The sequence below is a fragment of the Ooceraea biroi genome, chromosome 11, assembly GCF_003672135.1.
Source record: "Ooceraea biroi isolate clonal line C1 chromosome 11, Obir_v5.4, whole genome shotgun sequence".
Taxonomy (NCBI): domain Eukaryota; kingdom Metazoa; phylum Arthropoda; class Insecta; order Hymenoptera; family Formicidae; genus Ooceraea; species Ooceraea biroi.
In genome coordinates this window covers 8,729,692-8,751,361 of record NC_039516.1, presented here as the reverse complement: position 1 = coordinate 8,751,361, position 21,670 = coordinate 8,729,692, and the positions used below count along the sequence as shown (strand labels likewise).

Below are 21,670 nucleotides of genomic sequence, written 5' to 3'. Positions count from 1 at the left end.
TTTTATTATGCTTCTAAAGTCACTTCGAAAAGCTTCATTATATTTCTTTATTTTATCCCGAGTGGTGGCCGCCGCAATTTTTGTGTGTACAAATTGCGAAATTTTTATAAAAAGCATTTCAACTGTAAGTTTTGTATGTGATGAGTGCAAATGGCAACACTGTTTCACTAGTCACTCCAGGATCCTCTTAATTATAAAAATTATTGCTTCCCAAACTGTGAAAGTACCTTTCTAAACTTGCCCAAACGATTCCCAAATGATTGCAATAGAAAACATTACAAAACAATGAGATATATCGAAGATTATAAACATTTTCCATTATATAGGCTATGGTCAAAAAATCCCTAGAGTTTTGGCTTGACGTCTGGTTGATGACATGAAACTTTATTTTGAGATGCAATTATTATTTCCCAAACTCTAAAAACATTACAGGCGTATTTCCCAAATGATTTGGCGTTGAAAGAAGCGAAAAAGAACATTATTTGGAATGATAACTATACGCTCAACTAATTTTCATTAATTATTAAAAAACTATTATTTCCCAAACTCTAAAAGTGGTTTCCTAAACTTTCCCAAACGATTCCCAAACTATTGAAATGGAAAACAATGAGAAATATCAAAGATTATAAACGTTTTTCCATTATATAGCCTATAGTCAAAAAGTCCCTAGATTATTCCCTAGATTATACTGCACGTCTGGGTGATGACTTTCAACTCGATTTTGAGGGGAAATCATTATTTCCCAAACTCTGAAAACATTATAGGGTATTTCCCAAATGATTTGGCATTGAAAGAAGCGAAAAAGAAAATTATTTGGAATGATGTCTGCTAACTATACACTCAACTAATTTTCATTAATTATTAAAAAACTATTATTTCCCAAACTCTAAAAGTTGTTTCCTAAACTTTCCCAAACGATTCCCAAACGATTGCAATAAAAAAAAGATTTATCATATTTGTCTGCTAACTATATTGAGGTAATGAAATGATCTATACAGCATCTGCAGATAAATTTAAGGGGATGCTGGAGCTGCTAGTGAACTTCTTCGCGATGGTGCTGCCATCGCACAATATTTGCACAATAAAATGCTTTTTACAAAAATTTCGCAATTTGTACGCACAAATTGCTGTTGAGCGAACTCGGGATAAAATAAAGGAATATAATGAAGCTTTCAAATTGACTTTAAAAGCGTAATAAAAGAGAATTCTCGATTCTCCTTTACAGAATACAGGATTCTGACAGGATTGTACAGAATTTTCTTTTATTACGCTTCTAAAATCACTTCGACAAGCATCCTCATATTCCTTAATTGTGTCCCCACCTTGCGAAACTGCGATTTTGTGCGTACAAATTGCGAAATTTTTATATTAAGCATTTTAATTGTCTATAAACAGAATTTCTTAGGATATGCAAATGAATATTATAGCAGAGAGAAGCCTGAAAGCGGTCACGCTCGCGTTTTAACTGTAACGCCTCAAACGTGGACATTGAAGTGATTGAAGTGATTCTGTCTTTATTGCTCACTGAATATTGAATAAAGATAGAATGACGCCGCGAGCGTTGGGAGCGTCAAGTGGAACGCATATGTCCACGTTTGAGGCGTTACAGTTAAAACGCGAGCGTGACCGCTCTCAGGCTTCTCTCTGATTATAGTTTTGATAATGTACAAAAGTTTCACGAAATCGATTTTAGATTATGGATTAATGTGTTATTTTCCCAACCTGACTAATTTTGCTAAGTTTTGGAATATTTACAAAGTTTCAATATTAGGTATATTTGTAAGACTCAGATACAGAAATAGTGACAAAAGGGAGAGATGCAAAAGTTTAATTTATTAGAGATGCAAATTAGTGCGATGCTTTTTTGTGAAACATTAAGTTTTAATTTACTTTCTTTTTTTTGAAGGGGGATTTGATAACTACCGTGAGAGAATAAAGGACAGAAAGTCATGTTTTTAATTATTTGAGACATTTACCTTATTTAAATAAAATAAAGATATTTATAACTATCTAAATTGTAATAATTTTCATTTTTTATTTCTTTTTCTGATATTTAATACATTGTCGCAGGCGCATGCAAATAGCTCTGCAGGTACACGGTTGAGAATTCCTGGTATCTATTAATAATATCACATTATTGTTTATATAGCAAAAAATAATTTAATAATATTCCTATAAATAATAAAATATCGTAATAAAACATACATAATATCCTATAATACAATCCTAATAAAAAATTTACTCCTTAATTTAATGTAATTAACATTTAAGTATTTATAATAATGATATAGTTCCATCAAATATTTAGTAATGTAGTGAAGGTTTGAAAATTCTCCATTGTTTCATTTATGAATATACATAAAAAAAGTTCTCTAATTATGATATTAAAAAAAATATCTTCTCTAATTATATTACAAATATATGTATTGTTGAATAAAAATACAACTATTCTGATATCACATCTTTGATAAGAAATAATAAAAATGATGTTATTCTTTTTTTATGTCACTTTGCTACTTAAAAGACAGGTTTTTGACAAGATTGTAACTTGATTTTCAAGTTTTCATGCTCATTATTGTTTTCCTAATTTTTGACTAAGATGCATAAACGAAAATAAAATTTAGTAACGTTTAACTTTATTCACAATTAACAGTATTTTTTAATATCACTGTTTTTGTAGAAAATGTTTTTGATACACAAATATTAAAACAAAATGTTGTATTATTATATTGTTATTGCTTACTTGAGTAAGCTTAGATTGATCTAAGCGACTTTTTAATGTCACAACTTTTATTAAAAACTTTTTATTGAAACAGCATGCCTGTGTATTGAGCATCTTTGTTTAGAAAACAGTTTTTATGAATTCTCATGTTGATAGATCTGTCTGTCTTCTTGCTAGAAAACTTTCTGTGAACCAACAAGTAAGCTGATACTTCTTTTTAGCAATGGATTACAGATGGAAATGTGGTCCACTAAATGTTTTCAGTCACACTGATGCAGCATCCAAATATGCAGCTTACTTATCAATTTCATCTTTTGTGTGTATTTGGAAATTAATTATAAAACTAGTAGTATACTATAAAAGTTTTTAATAAATCATTTCTACAGATACGTAACAAGTAAAAAATTGTGCTGAAGGCTAAAATTGCGAGGTACAAGTCATAATCATATTCATAATTGTATTGGAATGTATTATTGTATTTGGCTATTAAATAAAGACTGTCTTAACGTCTCTTTTTCTTTTCTTGCTTACGCGGTCGATGAGGCCTCCTTGGTGTTACTTGAGGACTGTTTTCAGAACACTCTACGTCACTTGGATCATCCTATAATTGATAAACAATTATTGCAATAGAAGGATTACATAAAGAAGCTATATTTCTGCTGTAAGCTAGGACATGCAAGATTATAAAATTATACCTTCAAAGCTGCCACACTATCGGATGGACCAGACTGATATATCACTATAGCCAGCAAGCATACAATTTGAAATACTGCACTCAAGTAAAGGCCGAATCTCAACAACTGTTCAAACAAAGTTTCCTCCGCTGGTAGCAGAAGGCGTTTGAACTGTGGATCTGCATCTGCCATGTCTGTCTTGAAAAGTACAAAAGCTGGATTAAAATTTATATACAAGTATTGAAATATTTGTCTATAGCAAAATAAATAAAATGTTAAATTCTTCATTAAAAGGCCCATTTTTTCGAGCTAACTTATGTTTGAACAAATAAATGTATAAAAGTATGATAAAATTCTTTTTACATCGAATTTGCACAGGCAATAAAAATAATAAGTACTATGTTAACAATGTGAACCATATTAAAAATTGCAAGTCAGCTGTCACTTCAATATAAAACATATGCTTAAAGAAAATGATGGACATATAAAGCACATGTCTCTTTCATTTATAAGTTTTTATTTTTAAGTTCTCAACGCTCGCATTATCATTTCGTTCTTTTTGTTGTACATGAGGATGTGCCTATTACCGATTTTTATCATCTTTGATTAATTTAATTGGCCAATTATTCCATCGAACTTGACTCAACGTTTGGTCATTTAGCAATTCTGTGTTTAAAATTTACCAACCAGTTAATATTTAATTAATTTAATCGGAAACAGAGGAAACCGGCCTATTTGTATCACTTACTGTCTGCATTCCATCCTCTAGGATAAGCTCTAGGGTAAGCTCTTGCACGATCCTTTTATTTCGTGTTCCCTTTCTCCGGTTTAGGGAACTTGTCACATCTCACAGTCTACCAAATCTCAAAATCTCTGTTGTAAACAAAAATACCGGTGGCAATACCTATCGAATTTGTGTCGTGCATAATACTTGACGATATTTATGTAAACACATACATGCATGTGACGCGAAAAAATCAATAGGCGATGGTGACCGGAGATAATCACTATTCCACGCCGTCTCGCATAAAACAACAAATACTGCCAACATCACATTTCTTCCTTTTCTACTGTTTACGCGTCCGGGACGCGTGCATGCTCCGATCTTTCCCAATTGTTACGACAGTACGAACACGTATTTCGCGGAATGACAAAGGCAGTAAATAATCACGCAACTTTCACGATCGGCGACTCGAGTCGTCCGCGCCTATCACTAATATCGGTTTATCGAATATCGGTCGCCTCTCGGTTTATACGCCGAATTCAGCCGAATTGTCCGCTCGGCACGAGTCGGCTCAACTCTCGTTGGCAACACATCACGAATGTGCATGTCAAATCTGCCACCAGATAACGCTGCGCGGTAAAGGGCAATAGTAGTAATGGCAATTGTTCGGCCGAACATTTGTACGTCAACGTCCGAGTGCAATTTTGCCACGAATGACCCGATTCATCGTGCGCGTGCATCGTAGCGTTTCGTTGTTGCGCTACTGCAGTTTCGCTAACAGCTGTTTTCGTTACGGGGATACACACGACGGACGGAAATCGATATAGATATCGCGCGCGGCCGATCTGTCCCGTTTGAACTTGGCGGTGTGTCGGAAGTGCGCTGGGTTCGAGGCTTTCTCGCTTGCGAGTCCGTGGATGTGAACCTTTGTTTTGTACAGAAGAATGGCTGCCATCTCTAGTTTTCGATTGATGTTTTTCGTGGAGATTGCGAATTCTCTTGTTTATCGCGGTATTTAATAACGTGAAACCATATTGCGCGACTCAGTGGCATCGACTGCGATGTAAGCGGTGTTCGTGCGCACGTTATTTCGGCTGCCTTAGTGTCATTTTCGTCAAAAAATGTCTGTGTTTACATCAGAGTTACGAACGAACTTCTGTATTCCTGTCACATTAAGGTAAGTGACGCTTCTCCGACTTACGGACGTACTCGGCGACCCCACGGAACCTAAATCACATCAAGTTATTGCGAAACTGCGGTTTATCCGTTGTCAGCGATGTATCCGTCTCCGTTGGCGATTACGATCGTCGAACATCCGTCGTTGTCGTTGTCGACATCGTCATCGTCGTTCGTATTTCAGTCGTTCTGGCAACATTTCGGAGCTGTCAGTTGTATCGTCGCGCATCTCTTCTAATTCTCTAATCAAAACATTGCGTAAATATGCATGAAAATCACCCGAAATCCTTACGAACCCGTACCCGTCATACTTAACCAAAAAAAAGTGCGTCGTCTTCGAGCAGCCAGATAAACCATTTAATGCGGATTTCGGCATTTTGCATCGGCTTGAAACAGCGACAGAAACGATTGTCGCGTTATTAAGTCATTGTTGAGTCGCAAAAGATACCTGACAGGACATGATCTGTATATTCGCAATTTTTCGTCTCAGGTAGTGGCAACAATGGCTGGTAAAATGGTGAGCGAGGGCAGGTCAAGCACACACATCATCACAAAATTCTCTGGCTTGTTTTTTATCAACCTGAAACATATTTTCTCGGATTATATCGCAATTGCTTGAAAGTTTTTAAATGACGAGCACACATCAGTTCCTCGAAAAATAATTTACAGAACATATAGTATAGGGACCAGATTACATTTACTTATATGTATATGTATGTACAGTTAAAGTGTATAATGACGATATTATATATAATAACTAGTTATTTCATAGAATAACAAATAAATAGAGAACCGATCTTTCATAAAATATCTAGTCATTATTTATAATAGTTATTATACATAATATCGCCATTTTCATATTGCTGGTTTGTTTGTAACAGCTCGTCATTTGAATAGCATTAACTATTCAATAGCAAAGAATCATTTGAATAACGATTTCTTCTTTTAAATTATGATCTTTACAATATTTGAAGGTTCCTTCAGATAATACAGATGAATGTTTATTTGTATATTTAAATAAGATATCCTACTCTTTTTGTTGGATGATTGATTCTAAACACTTCTTATTAATTCTAAATCCAATGGAGTTTTTGCCTATCAATACAAAACGGTTCCAATAATTGCTGTGAGTAAAAGTTATGAAAATAATCTAATAATCTAATATTCTAGCAGATATATGTATCAGTTTAAATAAATTTAGAAAGAGAGTGCGAAAATACGTATTCGTAACATAACATGCGCAATACAGATTTATTAGCATATAAAATTTTTTTGTTGCAAAGGAATATACAGATTCAGCTTCTTGTAACTGTTTTACTTCTGTTTATATAATCATAAATTTTTTATTTAATCACATGACAGCTTTCTTGTCAAAAATATTTACTTTTCTCCTTTCTTTAAGTGTACTCCAATCTGTCAGATTTACCAAAAAATATTTTTATACGTTTGTTACGTGAATTTAATTCTCAATAGAAATTGTTTTAACAGGAATTTCGCATATAAATTTTCTCTTTTTTCTATATTAACATAACGTTAATTTACAATCTCAATTTATCATTTATCATATTAATTATAATTTCGCTGATTTGAATATTATGATTTAACAGACTAAGTACAGATTAAGTTTTAATTAACGTAAAACCTAAATACTTAGCAATATTCAATACATAGAGAAATCAGAAGCTTCAAAATCATTTTACGGCGGGAATAGAAAAATGTTGCCAGACGGCGCTCGTTTCGCTCCGCGACGGACATGTTGGTTCGCCCTTCTTGCGTCGCCCCCCAACCGACTCACCCAGTCATCTCCGTTCATGTTGGTCTCTTATTTCACGATCCTTTCATGAATGCACGTAACATATTCCAATTTCTATTCGCTCTATCTATGCGTTATACTTGTCTGTTTGATCGCATGAAGTTGGTCTGAGAACTGTTATACATTTAGTACTAAATACTGACTGTGAAAGTGCGGAACTTTTTTAGCAAAATTTAAACGCAAAAATTTCTATGAACTCTTAATACAAAGTTTTGCATTTAAAGTTTGTTAAAAATATCCGCATGGGCTTTTCGGTCAATTCAATACGTTCGTTCAATTGCGTATTCTTCGTACTTTCTTAGATTAATGTAACAAAAAATTAAAATATAAAGATTATCGTATTATATTTCAATGAAGAATAAGATATTGGAAACATCGTTTGGAAGATTATCCAAGGATTATCCAAGAGATTACAGCTCTTTTGCATTCTATCCCTTTTTTCTTGTGATTTTATTAAACACGAAATCTATACTCAAGATGCTGGATACGCAAGGACATATTCGTTACTGTTCCACCCAGATATCTCAGACATTCACATAGATGTATATTCTATTTTTAGACTGTGCACATGGCTGACTTAAAGTCGGTGCTAACGCGATACGGAATGAAAATAAAATATTAACAAATACCTACAAGACGGCACACTGTCTACACGCGCTATAACGCGCATATTCTTTTAACACTCGTAATATAATAATTAGAGTTCAGATCAAGAAACAAAGATGTGCGCGCAGAAAAAAAAGTTGTGCATTACATACTTATTTTTCTTAAATAATTAAAATTTTCCACAACTTGTAAATATTAATTTAAATTGAATTAATCATATATATTTACTATGGAAATTCTGCAGTGATGGAATATTAATATGTATGTATATGATCTGTATATAGTGCAATATACATATAATTTTTGATACATTAGATGGATAAGATACGCTTTCCGGTAATTGATCTCGCCGTCAAAGTGGAAATCGAGGATTTAATTGGTTGCTCGTTGCTTTCGATCTGGATGCATTCGATTAAAACGCTATTGAGTTGCTTGATTCCATTACGCGTCGCGCATCTATGCACAAATCTATTATCGATTGATTTATACGAAAGATGTGCTGATTCAGTGATTTCTAGATATGTTGTATTTATCTGCAGGTAATGAACAGATACATTGCATGAATGCTGATTTGAGATGTTTTATAATAAGAGATTCGATTAAAACATTTGTGCCATTTACAATGGACTTAACAATTAAAGACCAAGAACTTTTTTATTGTTTTAGATTTATTTATTTATTTCTTTATTATCGAAGTACTTTTGCATTGGGATTAAGTATTTTTCTTAGCTATGTTTCGATATTTACTGCAAGTTCTAAAAATCTATAGTATACACAACGTGAACTATAGATTTTCGGTACTTGCAGTGAATATCGGAACGCAGACAACATGTCGACAACAAAATGTCGTCGATGTCTTGTTGTCTCTGTGAAAGCAAGCGGTAGATTGTCACGAAGCAAACTCATAGCGACTGCGGAAGGACTTACATGTACTGACAAACGAAACATGTAAAGTTGCTCTCTCTTTCTTCTACCCTCTCTCTTTTTCTCCCTCTCTTCTCCCCCTTCTTTCTCCTTCTCTCTTCCTCTTTCTTTTCCTCTTTCCCTTTTATTCTCTCTCCCTCCCTTGCTCCCTCCCTCTCTCTCTCTCTCTCTCTATATATATATATATATATATATATAGAATTAGAGCACATTTTCGGTTTCATAAATCTATAAATTGTATTGTTAACATGTAATGATTATGTGACTATGTCAGTCCAGAATCATGTAATTGCTACATGATTCTGAAATGTATCAATGATCAGTAATGTGTTTAAGAATATATATAATTATATGTTGCATTATAATATATAAATCTCTAAGGAGGGAAGAATTATATGAATAAATAATAGAAACTAAGTTTTCTATATTGTATACATACACTACATGCACATCGTTATAATACTGACATTATTTGCACGTGAAAGGAACAGAAGAGTAGATAATCACAAAGAACGTCGCATGCGTTTTTCTTCGAAGACCGCTCTTAAACCGCGATCTGCTTTGACTTGCGAACAGCGAGCGATCGATAGTATTTCTGGTTCACTCATCGACACTCGACCGCTGATGTAGGGATCCTAATTACGGTGTGATGCGTATCGCGCGATTGACTTTTACAGTGGACTGTGCATAATTCACGAGTTATGCTAATCCCAATCACGTCTCTCTACCTCCGCCAATCCGATCCTAGCAATTCGTCAATCAAAGCGGATGGAACAATAAGGTGATTAATTGTGCATATATGCGCGTGCGTTTTGTCAATGAAAAACTATTAAAATAGAAGAAAAATTATTAAGATTATAATTTTACGGAGTTCTCAATAAGAATAGAAATTTTTTTCAATATTGAAAATCTAAGATATGATAATTATTACTTTATACATACTATATGAGTTAAAATTTATTAGATACTGAGAATGAGAAACTGACAGATGAGATAATTTCTATTATAGTAATTTAATTCTTATTGAATAATGAACTTTGTTGAAGTTTTACTAAAGAAACATGAACTTTATATTTATCATGGCCAATACAATCTTCGGTCGCATGATAGAACAGAAAGACAATAAACCTGCAGTTCTACACGAAATCATTGTCAGTCATGAGAATAAAGAATTGCGAAATAAAACCATGATATCTCACATAGTATAAACAGCAGAACTGAATCTTTTCATTAGTCAATGAAGTCATTAATTATTACCGTTCATTATTTTTGCACATTACACAATATCGATTATTTACTTGAGCTAAAAAGAACTCGTTAGTTGTACGATTTGGATGCATCTAACAATATATTCAATTTTCAATACAATTTAATTATAGGAGTTCGTTAGTTTCATTTTTAAGACAGAAATATATTTTGTTGTTTCTAAATTTTTTGGTTTTGTAATATCGAAAAGTTTAATTTTGATATATTTTTTATTTCTATGTTATGTAATTATATCGGAGGGATCGTTCAATATAATATAATTCTAATCACATCTTTAGAGCTATTATTGTATCGTTAAGAGTGCTGTATGATTGTTATTATTTTTTTACATTATGTTATATTGTCACTGCGTAAATTTTACCAGAATTATAAGCTTTAATACTAAATTCTTTAAAAATGTAAGTATATGATTGATCATGTTATAGGAGATTGAAATTAAAGAAAAATAGACCTTGGCTTACATTAATTAAATATAGTTTCACACAACTTTGACACTAGAAACAAGGGATATTAAAAACTTTTTCCATTTATGACGAGAAAACAATTGTGATACTTCTTTATATGTACATGGTAGCTTTGATTATAAATGTTCTTCCCATCGCGTGTCTCGAAGAGACATCACGCGAATTACGACATTGATTTGCGCATCTAGCTGTAGAAGTCTGATGCGTTTCTTTGGGATGACGTCAGAGTGTGTTAACGGCATGTGCGACTTCCGAGATTAGATGGATTCATGAGTAATAAGTGCATGTTGCACGCTGTCTTTAGTGTTCGTGAAATAAATCGCGCATTAGTACGTGTTGTCTTGTCTTCATACACCTACGCGCGTGCACGTGCACATTAATTTATTTATTGATTGGTGGACCATTAATATTTCCATTAATATTTGTATATATTTATTATTTGTTTATTTAATATTTATATATATATTTATTTAATAAATTGTTATATCTTGAAATATTGAAGAAATATCAAGACAAACACGGTAATATCTCGTACCAACTTCATGTAGCAAGAAGATCGAGCAGTGAGATATATTAAATGAGACAATTAATTCGATGCATTTGTTGGAGAAATCGAGTCTTTATTTATAAAAAAATAATAAACATTCGCTATTATTTTCTGATACTTTTCTCTCTTTATCGGCTGGCTAACAAATTTCTTCTCGAAAAAAAGATGGCGGCTTTAAATCGATGATCGTTAGCATTATATCGTCGATGCATTTTAGGATCTTCCACGCTTTTAAAATATGTATTAGTCAAATGGTGTTGGAGCGATTGAAATAGATGATAATCCAAAGCGGCTGGGTCCGATGAAGCTAAGCTGTATAAGGGAGAACTTTTATATGTACCAGTAAGCTCCTTACTGAATCTTGCAGACACAGCGGCCCGATCGAAGGATTTCAAACACTTTTCCGAAAATATTGATAAAAGACTTGAAGTAAACTTGTTTTTGGCAGCGATGCACGCTGCAAGTCCTCTCTGTCATCACGAAATCGAGCATATCATCTTTTTACGTTGGAACGATTCAAACAATCACTACTGTATACATTTTTCATCATTTCGTATGTTTCAATAACTGTTTTGCACAGCTTAGAACAAAATTTAATAGTGGCTCTTTGTTCCATAGTATGTTTTGACGAGTTTCAATATGGTATTGTCACATTTAATGTTAAAACTAATGACACATGTTAGTGCCTTGAAAATTTGGATGATTATAACTGAAATATCAAGTTTTATAACACAATCATTCATCAACATATAATGTTGCGGAAAAAAAACTTTAAAAAATTAGTCCATCAAGATCTGGGCAGATTGCCCAGTAAAGTATTGAAAATGATATTAGCCTTACGTATTAAGTACAAATCTATCTGACTTTTGCCGAAAGATCGAATGATATAGACGAATATCGACTTGTCGACATCTGTAACATATCTTAAGGGGATCCTGGAGTCGTCTGTATTACCACGAATTGTAAATGACACTAATCTTTTTTTTCGATTGTACAGAAGAAGAATCTTACTAATTATTCTACAGTTTTGTAACGCAAAGTTGCTGCATCGAATTTAACATGTTAAATTTCTCTTTTTGCTGATTACCATTCATTTCAATCGTTTTATTTGAGAGGTAAAATCCGAGGTAGAAAAGGTTACACAACATCTATGCGCGTGTTCAATGCGAGAAACGCGGCCATCTTTCAGTGATTGGCCGAACGTGCTGCGACTGACCGTGGCGAAAGCATGAAAAGAAGATTGCGAAAATGCCACTGCACGTGTACGTACACGCCAGCTAGTACAGTGACGATGCCATGAGGCGTTTATAGATCTGCCACGTTCAATTATGATGTGTGTTTGATTGACTTTTCTGTTACTTGGAAGTGTTTGATCATTATCAGAAATAGGTATTACGATGGAGTCGTAATTGAAAACTTCGACGATGTATTCTATTCATACATTATTATACTTGAAGGAATAGATTTCGCGGACACATGTCATGGCACATACGTAATGAATTGGAGTTAGCATATCTCGATTTAGGAACTACTTAGAGCTCGAGTATCATTAGATTCCTTGCTGCAATCACTGCTACGCATATTATAATATTTATTATATTCCACACTGTCCTATATTGCATTCTGAAATACACAAAACACACTTATCAGAGCTCCAAGGTTTTAAGTTTGAAATTATATTTACTTAACATTAAAAGTATGTTTTCACTTACTTTTCGCAACTTAATTGTTCGTCTATTATTTAGACAATTATTATAATAATTAATAATTATTCGCGCCATTTGAGACCGTGTGTAATAAAAACTTTTACTTTTATGAATAATGATATATTTGTAAAAACAATATTTTTGTATTTTATTATTCGCAAACTTAATATAAATATACAGAGTGTCCCAGTAGGAAAGATCAATATTCTGGGAGATGATGTTAGTCATTTTAAACAAAAACATTTAAATATGTGTCTTATTCTGACAATTTCCAAGATAGAGCTATTTGAATATATAGTAAAATTACTAATAAAAAAAGACATTACGTATTATTTCTAATATTTCTAACGTTTATTGTTTAAGTGACAGATTTTTTACACTTTATAATAAATTTTTAAAAATTCCACCGTCAAAATTAAGACAGTTTTCTTTTATCTTTTTTTTCGCATTAACATTTTTGCTTAAAATGATTGGTACTATCACTTTCTAAAATATTGACTTTCCCTTTTGGGACACGTTGTATAAACAACCGCACTTGATTTGTTGCTTTAAATATTCAGTATCTTGGGTAAAGCAGCTTTTTAAATCTGCCAATACATACAAGAAGCAATACGATTTTCGCGAACTAACGTTGGTGTACCTCGAAACATCGCATTGCAGCCCTATAGAAACTCACCTAGCTTTACGTCCTACAGACCCGTTTATCTTCGATCGAAGTTACCTCAAACTATATAATAAATGCAACCCCTCGCTTGAATATTGAAACAACTATACAAATATCTTCAAAAAATATTTTTCTTATCTGATATGTATTTAAGTTGTGTCATGATAAGGCAAAATGTTATGTATTATTATTCTATAGTTCAATAATATGCAATAATAGTAATCTAATGTCTATAACTTATACTCACAATTGTTACAATTTATTTATATCGCAACAATCTTGACAGCGTTAAATACACTCTGAACAATCCCAAAACATTAAATTAATTAGAATACTTCCGCCCCTTTTTTCTTATTTTCTACTTTTCTTATTATTTTTATTTTTTTTATTTTTCTCTCATAGTAGCGTTAATTTTCAAATTAACACATCTCATTATTTATTTATCATATCTCCGCATATTTCCAATGGTTATTTCCATCAGTTTTACTCTCAGTTTTTCACCGTTTTACCACGACTTATCTTTTTTCTCTATCCTTTCGCCGCACAGATTCATGTTCCATGAATTCTTAGTATGAAGATAGCGCAAAAGTGAAAAGAGAATATAGAGATATAGAGATATTAGAGAATATAAAGAAATATAGAGATACCGATTATTAGCGAGGATTAAAAAAAAAAGAGCAAATGGAACGAGAGGAAACCAAGGAAAAAAAGAAACTATTTGTTTTGTAAAAATTGTTTTTAATGTATAAAATAGTTTTTTTCTCATTGTATTGTATCCTCCTTCCCTTCAACGATTTAATTTCTTTCAAGAAAATCTTTCGTCTTTGGTAGAAGATTGAATATTTTTTTTGGAAAAACTTAGTATTTATCGATCGATGTACCAGCATTTTGTAATGCAACGCTTCTCAAATCAAACTTTAATCTTGTTTGTTGACATCAAGATTTCTTTATTGTTAGTTCTAATCTAGATCGTATTGATACACATAATCGAATAAGTAATAGGTAGACTATTCGGTAGAACTGAATGCTGTCGAGTCCAGCCGAAAGCGTCCGATGTACCTATATAATGCTTCTCTGCTCCTAATTTCAAGATCCCTCTTGTTTAAGTTGGTAGTATATGTACCATCCATGTACATTCTTATGTCGATGGTGTATAGTTCACTGCACGCTGTTGTATAGTTTGCACACGTATCACGAGAGAGTAAGAGACAGAGGAGGAGCAGGATAAGGGAATAGCAAGGAAGAGACGAGGTAGACTAGTAGGGAATGACGAAGAAGTAGAAGTGACCGAGAAGCGGGCGTTTCAACAGTATGGTACTAGGCATGGACACATGCATTCCGTTTTGTGGGGGACGCGGGACGCGTATGGCACACGCAAGCAATTCTGGATATACTATATATACATCTGAAAGCATGTAGATTACGCTTATGTATCTGCCTGTGTATCCGCGAGTAATCAATATTTTCTGAGGATTATATGCTGCTGGAGAAGAAATTGCAACGTGTACCAATTTCCAACCATACCATATCAAATCACATTTTTTACTTCTTCTTGGAATTTTCTTTCTCTCTAAAAAGAACTTGTCATTTTTTTCTTTAGCTTCTTAATTTATCATAGAAGAGTATTCTTCGAGTGGTCCTTTATTTCAAATGATTAATTTTTGTAGGGAATGTTTTGCAAGCACTATTTAAAAATCCCATTTAAATAAAATTGATGTAATTAAATTAAGAACAAAACATGAAGTTACTTGCAGAACACTTTAATCATAATGCAACGATGGAATGAAGGTGAACGGAGATATTGAGCACATCTTTCAAATAGATTACATTGATTTTTTTTCAATTGAAATATTGAGTTTGTCTTTTCAAGTGTCGACATGTTGTTAAGCAAATTCGAAGAGACAGTTTCTCTGTATTATCTAGTTAGACATTATCTAGCTTGTTTAACTAATCTTGTTTTGCGAGTAGATTTATTTACATTTTCACACTTTATCGTTGCATTTCTAACATCCGATTCGGATAGTGAAAATTAGAGAAAACGCTAGTAATTATATTGCCCGTGGTTAATACAGATAATATTAAAATCATTAAATAATTTATAATTCACATTAGTATATATGTATATAGTATTTAAATCCCCCCTCTCTCTCCCCCTCTCCTTCCCTCCCACCGTCTCCTCTCGCACACTTTCTTCCTTCTTCCCTCTCTTCCTCTTCCCCGCTTTCTTTGCTGCATTTTCTTCCCCTCCTTTCTATCAGCCTCTCTCTTTCTCTTTTTACCAAGATGTTCGCATACATTCACATATATTCAGAATATATTCGCATAAAAACTCTCTAAATAATGAGAGATCTCATTTTTAAACTGTTTCCTGCTTTGTCTAAAAATGCACTTATCGACTAAAAACAAAGATTTACAAATTATAATTTAATTCTAGAACTGCACTTCTCAAACGTTAAATGATTTGCGTGAAATTACCTATTTAGGACAACTCTGTGTCTATAAATTTATGTTATAACTATTATATCGACTGTTTGTAAGCAAGTAGTTATGCAGTGATAGAATGCGCGTCTTGTAGTCGCACGCGCGTGCGCAGGTAGCACCGTTTTCCTGTAACGTCATCCGAAAGAGGGATCAGTGGAACCATTGAACACGAGCTGCATCGTGTAAACGGCAACAATTGACAACAAGCGAATGACGCACACTAAATTGATAACATCGCATGCAGAATAATATGTCCCATGAGATAATGAAACATATGATTTATTTAACGTTTTAATCACAGTGCGAAAAAAGAATAATGTTTTTAGAGTAATATTTATTTTTGAGAGAATAATTATTTCAAACACCCGTAATAATTAATAACATAAACTAGTCAAATCTTGCTTTAATTTTTTTTCTTAATACTTTGTACTTTGAGTTTGGAAAGAAATTCTAATAAACGATTTAGCGAAAAATTATTTTAATTTAAAATTGTTCAGAGAAAAATTTCGAAAGTTTTTGAGATATCTTTTAACATTAAAAGAATATGCTAAATGGTATATTTAATCATTGATTTTTTGCTATTAATTTCTAGGTAAATCTAAGAGTTAATTTCTAGTTTGCAAATGCACTTCGAAGAGCGATAATCGCGAAGGTGATTAAATAATAATAATCGCATGGGAATAATTTTGGTTTGAATCAATGTGCGAAAAGGTCGAGGTACGCCAAGTAGGTCGCCGCAAATCCCATTGCTGCCAACAACGCTCTGACGAGACTACTACTATCGTCGTCGTTGCCGTCGCCACCACCATCATCACCACCATTGCGAGGAGCAATGCGCATTCGCAATCCATCGCGGACTGCGCGTGAGCTCGTTAATTTCGCGCGCGCACTCACTATCGGGTATATGTTCACAACCTAGCTAACGTAATATAAGCAATACGTTACACGAGAATTCATAATTTTATTTGTACAGTATTTAGAAGAAACGAAGGAACGAATAATTGTAATAGGAGGAACGAATAATTGCAATTAAAGATTGCAGCAAATATCAATCAATATTTTTGTATAACAAAATCATCAATATTAGTAATGGCAAATTCATAATCTTTTGTGTGTAAAAATAATAAATATTAAAATGTGTAACGTGACCATAGGGTGTGTTACAGAAATGACATTTTTTAAATAGTTTATATAGTGTATTTTTGAAATAATATTATATTACTTTTTATATCATTAAAAACAAAATGAAATATAAAAATTATAAGTTTGAGCAAATTAAATTAATAATTTTAGAAAATACATTACACACATGCACACACACACACACACACAGATAAAAGATACAAACATAAGAGTATTTGTCACGTGCCATTGATTTGTCTTAAAGGAGTACACTGTGATGGTTTGAAAAAATCGATTTTTTCGCTTTTTCTTAATACTTGGGATCTTGAAAAGACGTCTCTAAAAGATTATATTAAAATTTGCAATATTAACGGAATTATAGCAATGTTTGTAGAGTAGCGCGAGGTCGCGCGCTACCTGAAGATACTCAGCACTTCAAAATGCCTAATTCTAACTGACAGTGACAGTAAAACCTATAAAGTAGTAACAAAAAAAGAGTGCATCAACCACATCCAGAAATGAATAAGCGCAAGGCTACGTCAGTGCAAAAGTTACTTAATGAACTAAATACTTTTTATGGACTCGTCACATTCACAGACGTCAGAATTCTCTGGACAAAATGTATTATATAAAACAATTTGGGCGACTCTGTATCGTAAGAATTCTAGTGACCAAATTCCAAAACATCACTATTATCTGGAAGGATCAAGTACTTAGCAGAAGGCAAAAGGACAATTCAGTGATTATAAAATACCACTCCCAGACGATGTCATCAATACAGTCACTTTAGACTTCGATTTGAATGATAAGAAACTGCTCGAAAAATGTTTAGGTGGCTTTACTCGAAATAATAATGAAAGCTTCAACGATCTGTTTTGGAGAAGCGCTCCACAGACAACATGGAAGTGGGACTGTAGTGGTCGAAATAGCTGTATGCATATTTGATGGAGGCTACACGGACATATTGAAAATAATGGAGTGTATGGATATAGCAAATATATAAAAATTGAACAGTACACAGTATCGACACCGTGAGGAGCAGTGAGGGAATCTCCGATGCCAAGATCCGCGCGTAGGAAGCGATGCGTGAGGATAGATTGTTGAAAAAATGCACGAGAAACGAGACCGAAGAAGTCATCATTGAAGCAGCAGGCCTTTTATATGCACGCGGATTGAATGCACTTTAGTTTGTTATAAAAGTCAATCTCTATATAAAAAATTCTATATAAAATAATCGATTACAAAACTTTAAACGCGCTTTTCTCGAAACTATATTTTCGATATAGCTAGGCGCTCGCATCGAGATCGCCAAGGCAGGTATAACCGAACCGATGACGAACGAAAACACCCGAAAGTACACTAATACAATAGCCGTTTGAATTGCACGAAAAATAAATGTATTTCTCAACATATATTTATCAAGATTTTGAAATTGAATTGATAACCCGAAATAAAAGTTTTGAAGAATTTCCATTACTTAAAAATTTCAATGTTTTCTCAAGTGTCATAAGATAAAATATGTTGATGTTTAAGAGTGCGATTCACTTAGCGCTACAAAATGCTTCAAAATATTTTTTATTTTTTTTCTTATTTAAAAGAAGAAAAAGGAGAAGAAAGGAGAAAATATTTTGAAGCACATTTGTAGTGCTAAGTGAACCGTATCCCAAAACGTGTATAACAGTAATCACTAACCGAACAATAATTCGTGGACGTTGCGTACTTGTCGAAAAAGTTGTTCGGTATCTCTGTTTCGCGATCTCTCACGTGAATACTTCCGTCTTCTCGTTTGCGTCTCACATTGAACGCAAGAAGAACGGATATACGGCAACGTCGTTGACTTCGGAAAGACTTCTATATTATTATTGTAAAATATTCAACGCTAAAATTACAGAGTGCACCTCTAACATCTATTTTTATCTCGTTTGATTCGACATGGATTGATATTCTTATTGTTTTTTTGTTACAGCTTATGGTCTACAGTCCTCAAATAGCTGAATCGAGGACTAGACTTGAGGCGAAGGTCGGGCGAAGATAGCCGGTCGCGCTAGGACTGATCGAGTTTCTAACTCGTTCTCGAGTTTTCACTTAGTGTGCTCCCGCAAGGCCACCAAAACGTCGACTCCGTCAGTAATCAAGTTATCGGGGGGTGGTACAGGTGACAGTGGGGAACAACTGTCCCCAGGGCCTGGCCCACCTCCCCCAGTATCCTCTCCATCGGGCAATAGTAACGATTGTAATAGTAAGGAAAACAAGACGAGCGATGCCGATGCGATGCAAATCGCTGTTTCCGCGGCGACCGAAACTGCGAAATCTGTACCTGAAAAAATCGAACAAGAACGCGAGCAAGGCACTGAGGCCGCCGTGAGCTTTGTCCTGCAACTGGACGTGGAGGCAACTACCGCGGCGCCGGTAGCGGAAAAGGAAGAGAAGACCAGCATCGGCAACGAGAAGCAACGACCAGTGCCGACGTTACTGTTCGCACGGGATATATGGACTCCCGAGTCTGTGACGGTCGCTGCTACCGATTCCGATACAGCTACAAGTGGAAATACCATGGTGATCACTAACAGTGGCGATATCAATGCTGCGGTGCCCATCACTGGCAGTAAACTGCAGTTGTCGCAGTGCATGGAGCTGACGAGTAACTATCGGCAGATAGTTTCAACTGCATCTGCTCTCCCGACAGTGAAATCCATGGTGACGTATCCCGTCGCCAAGGGCACCAAGGAGCAGATGCAGAAGATGATCGCTGGTTCGCAGACTAACACTACCCAAGTACTGACGACGCGCGTCATTTCGCAGAAGTTACCGTCACCGTCTAGTAGCCAAGCGCAGCCTGTTCCAATAACCGCTTTCAGTATGTCGTCTCCGCAAACGTCTTTATCATCTTCTGGTAATGGTGGTATTACTTATCCCTTGCAAACTACTATATGTACGCTACAGAGTGGTCAATCGGCGAAGAATCAGGATTCAGCGATTGGCGAACTCTTCCACGGTAAGCGACAGCAACAAGCAACGGCAACGAGTAACGTGCAAAGCACATTACACAAGCTTCAACCGATTCCCGTTCAGCAACACATGATCAATACCGCTGCAACGGTAAAGACCATTACTACGGCGCCGACAGTCTCGAATCTTCAGAGAATACATGTGAAAGCGGCATCGCCAAGCATCGTCGCAGCTGGTCAATCAGCGCAGACTGTAAATCTGCAGAAAGTCAAAACTACCATGACGAATTTGAGCAGCAATCAGCCTGTCGGAATTGTGCAACGTAATAATTCTCTATCCAAAATACAAAGTGTACAGAAGTCGTTAACTGGTCAGATTAATCAATTATCAGTCAATAATCAGACGACTACAAACAATGTGAATAATTCGCAAAAAATTCAACAGAGTAATCCGATGATGTTACAGAAAACGACGCAGTCTATCCCAGCGACGCTTCAGTCTGTTTGCAGCCAGAAGGTACCGTCACTGAACAGTAATCATAAATCGAATCACAAAACGCAGCAACAAAATTTGCAGAAGTTGCAAGGAGCTCAAAAGACATTAGTGATAACGAAGCAGCAACAGCAATTGGCCGCACAACAAATGAATAATATCTCGAAATCCAATGGACCCGTTACCAATGTACAAAAGACTCAAACGATCGGACAACAACCTTCAACGAGCCAACAAATGCAACCGTCACATCAAAGACAATCAGCGACAGCTGTATTGCAAAAGTCTCAAACGTTGACAACGATGCAATCCGCTAAGCGGATACAATCTGCAACGAGTAATGTTTGTAAGAGCAATAGCGTACCAAACATCTCCAACAAAATAATTCCGCAGAACTCAAATGTGCTTACGATCAACAAGCAACAGCAAATAACATCGCAACAGCAGCAGCAGCAGCAACAACAGTTGCAATCTGCACAGCAACAACCAGTAATACAAAAGTCGCAGAATGTGAATAATTTGCAGGTTCAAAGAAGTCACAGTATTACTAATGTGCATCAAAAAAATATTACATCCATGCCAAACAATCAAAGGCTTCAATCTGTGATGAATTCAAAGGTTCAGCAGCAGCAACAGCAACAAATGATGATGAGAGTAGGCATATCAAAGGGTGGTTTAACGCAAGCTCCACAAAATACGGTAGCTCTGGGGGTCCCGCAAAAATTGGTAAACACTGTCAAGACTGCAAGCTCCAACTCACAGAGCGACACTGTTCAACAGTCTGTACAAAGAAACAGTAATCCTGCTCAAGCTGTGAAGACCATACAGCAACAACAGCAGCCACAGAATGAGATCGGTCAATTGAACGCCCCGCAAAAGCAGCTTGGATGCATCAAGACTATTCCGCCACAGAAACCTGTACAAAGAAATCATGTTCAGAAAGCCAGCGGCATTAAAACCTCGATGAACACGAATACAACGTTAATGAAAACTCAAAGTTCGGTCATAGTGCCACAAGTAACACCACAGAAAACAATCATCAAGACTTTGCTACCACAGCAAACGCCAGCGGTAGCGACAGCAGCCGCATCGTCCAGCATAATGGTTGCGCATAAAACTTCACCAATTAAAATCCAGCAACAGCAGATACAACAAAAGCAGCTGTTTATGACGCCACAGTATACGCAGCAGATCAGGCAACAAACTGGCCAGATAAAAACTCTATTGCCGGTGACTCCAATTGAACTTCGTAAAGATCTTGTTGAGAACAAGTAAGTTCAAAAGCCATCAACGATCCGTATTATTAAACTTATCATTATTAGTCGCAGTTTATGATAAAT

General features: G+C 34.8%; 2 protein-coding genes across 7 annotated transcripts in view; one reads left to right on the top strand and one right to left on the bottom strand.

The window, feature by feature from the left end:
- Positions 1-3,072: 3,072 nt before the first annotated feature.
- On the bottom strand, positions 3,073-4,729 carry LOC105276641 (protein MANBAL). 3 transcript variants are annotated; one of them, XM_011334424.3, is made up of 4 exons: positions 4,354-4,721; positions 4,145-4,269; positions 3,418-3,594; positions 3,073-3,323 (listed from the first exon to the last, which is right to left on the bottom strand). In XM_011334424.3, exons 2-4 carry the CDS (start codon positions 4,151-4,153, stop codon positions 3,225-3,227), a joined length of 285 nt encoding a protein of 94 aa, XP_011332726.1. In that variant the 5' UTR covers positions 4,154-4,269; positions 4,354-4,721; the 3' UTR covers positions 3,073-3,224. The 3 variants fall into 3 exon arrangements, with proteins under 3 accessions (XP_011332726.1, XP_011332727.1, XP_026829576.1); XM_011334425.3 differs by having other exon boundaries at positions 3,418-3,590; positions 4,145-4,729; XM_026973775.1 differs by having other exon boundaries at positions 4,145-4,721.
- A 329-nt stretch (positions 4,730-5,058) lies between these two features.
- The window catches only part of LOC105276642 (inactive histone-lysine N-methyltransferase 2E), a 29,303-nt gene continuing 12,691 nt past the window's right edge, over positions 5,059-21,670 (top strand). For all 4 annotated transcript variants that reach the window (XR_002193076.2, XM_020030788.2, XM_020030787.2 and 1 more), the window contains exons 1-2: positions 5,059-5,297; positions 18,856-21,601. Coding sequence is in view for 3 of the 4 variants with exons in the window: in XM_020030788.2 (XP_019886347.2) it covers positions 19,161-21,601 (2,441 nt within the window). In the remaining variant the exon portion in view is untranslated. The remainder of the gene's footprint in view (positions 5,298-18,855; positions 21,602-21,670) is intronic.

What these genes read in the sequence shown, in the direction of transcription:
- LOC105276641 (XM_026973775.1), bottom strand. An exon ending in ATAGTGTGGCAGCTTTGAAG is followed by an intron (nt 3,324 to 3,417) that starts GTATAATTTTAT and finishes TATCAATTATAG; the next exon opens with GATGATCCAAGTGACGTAGA.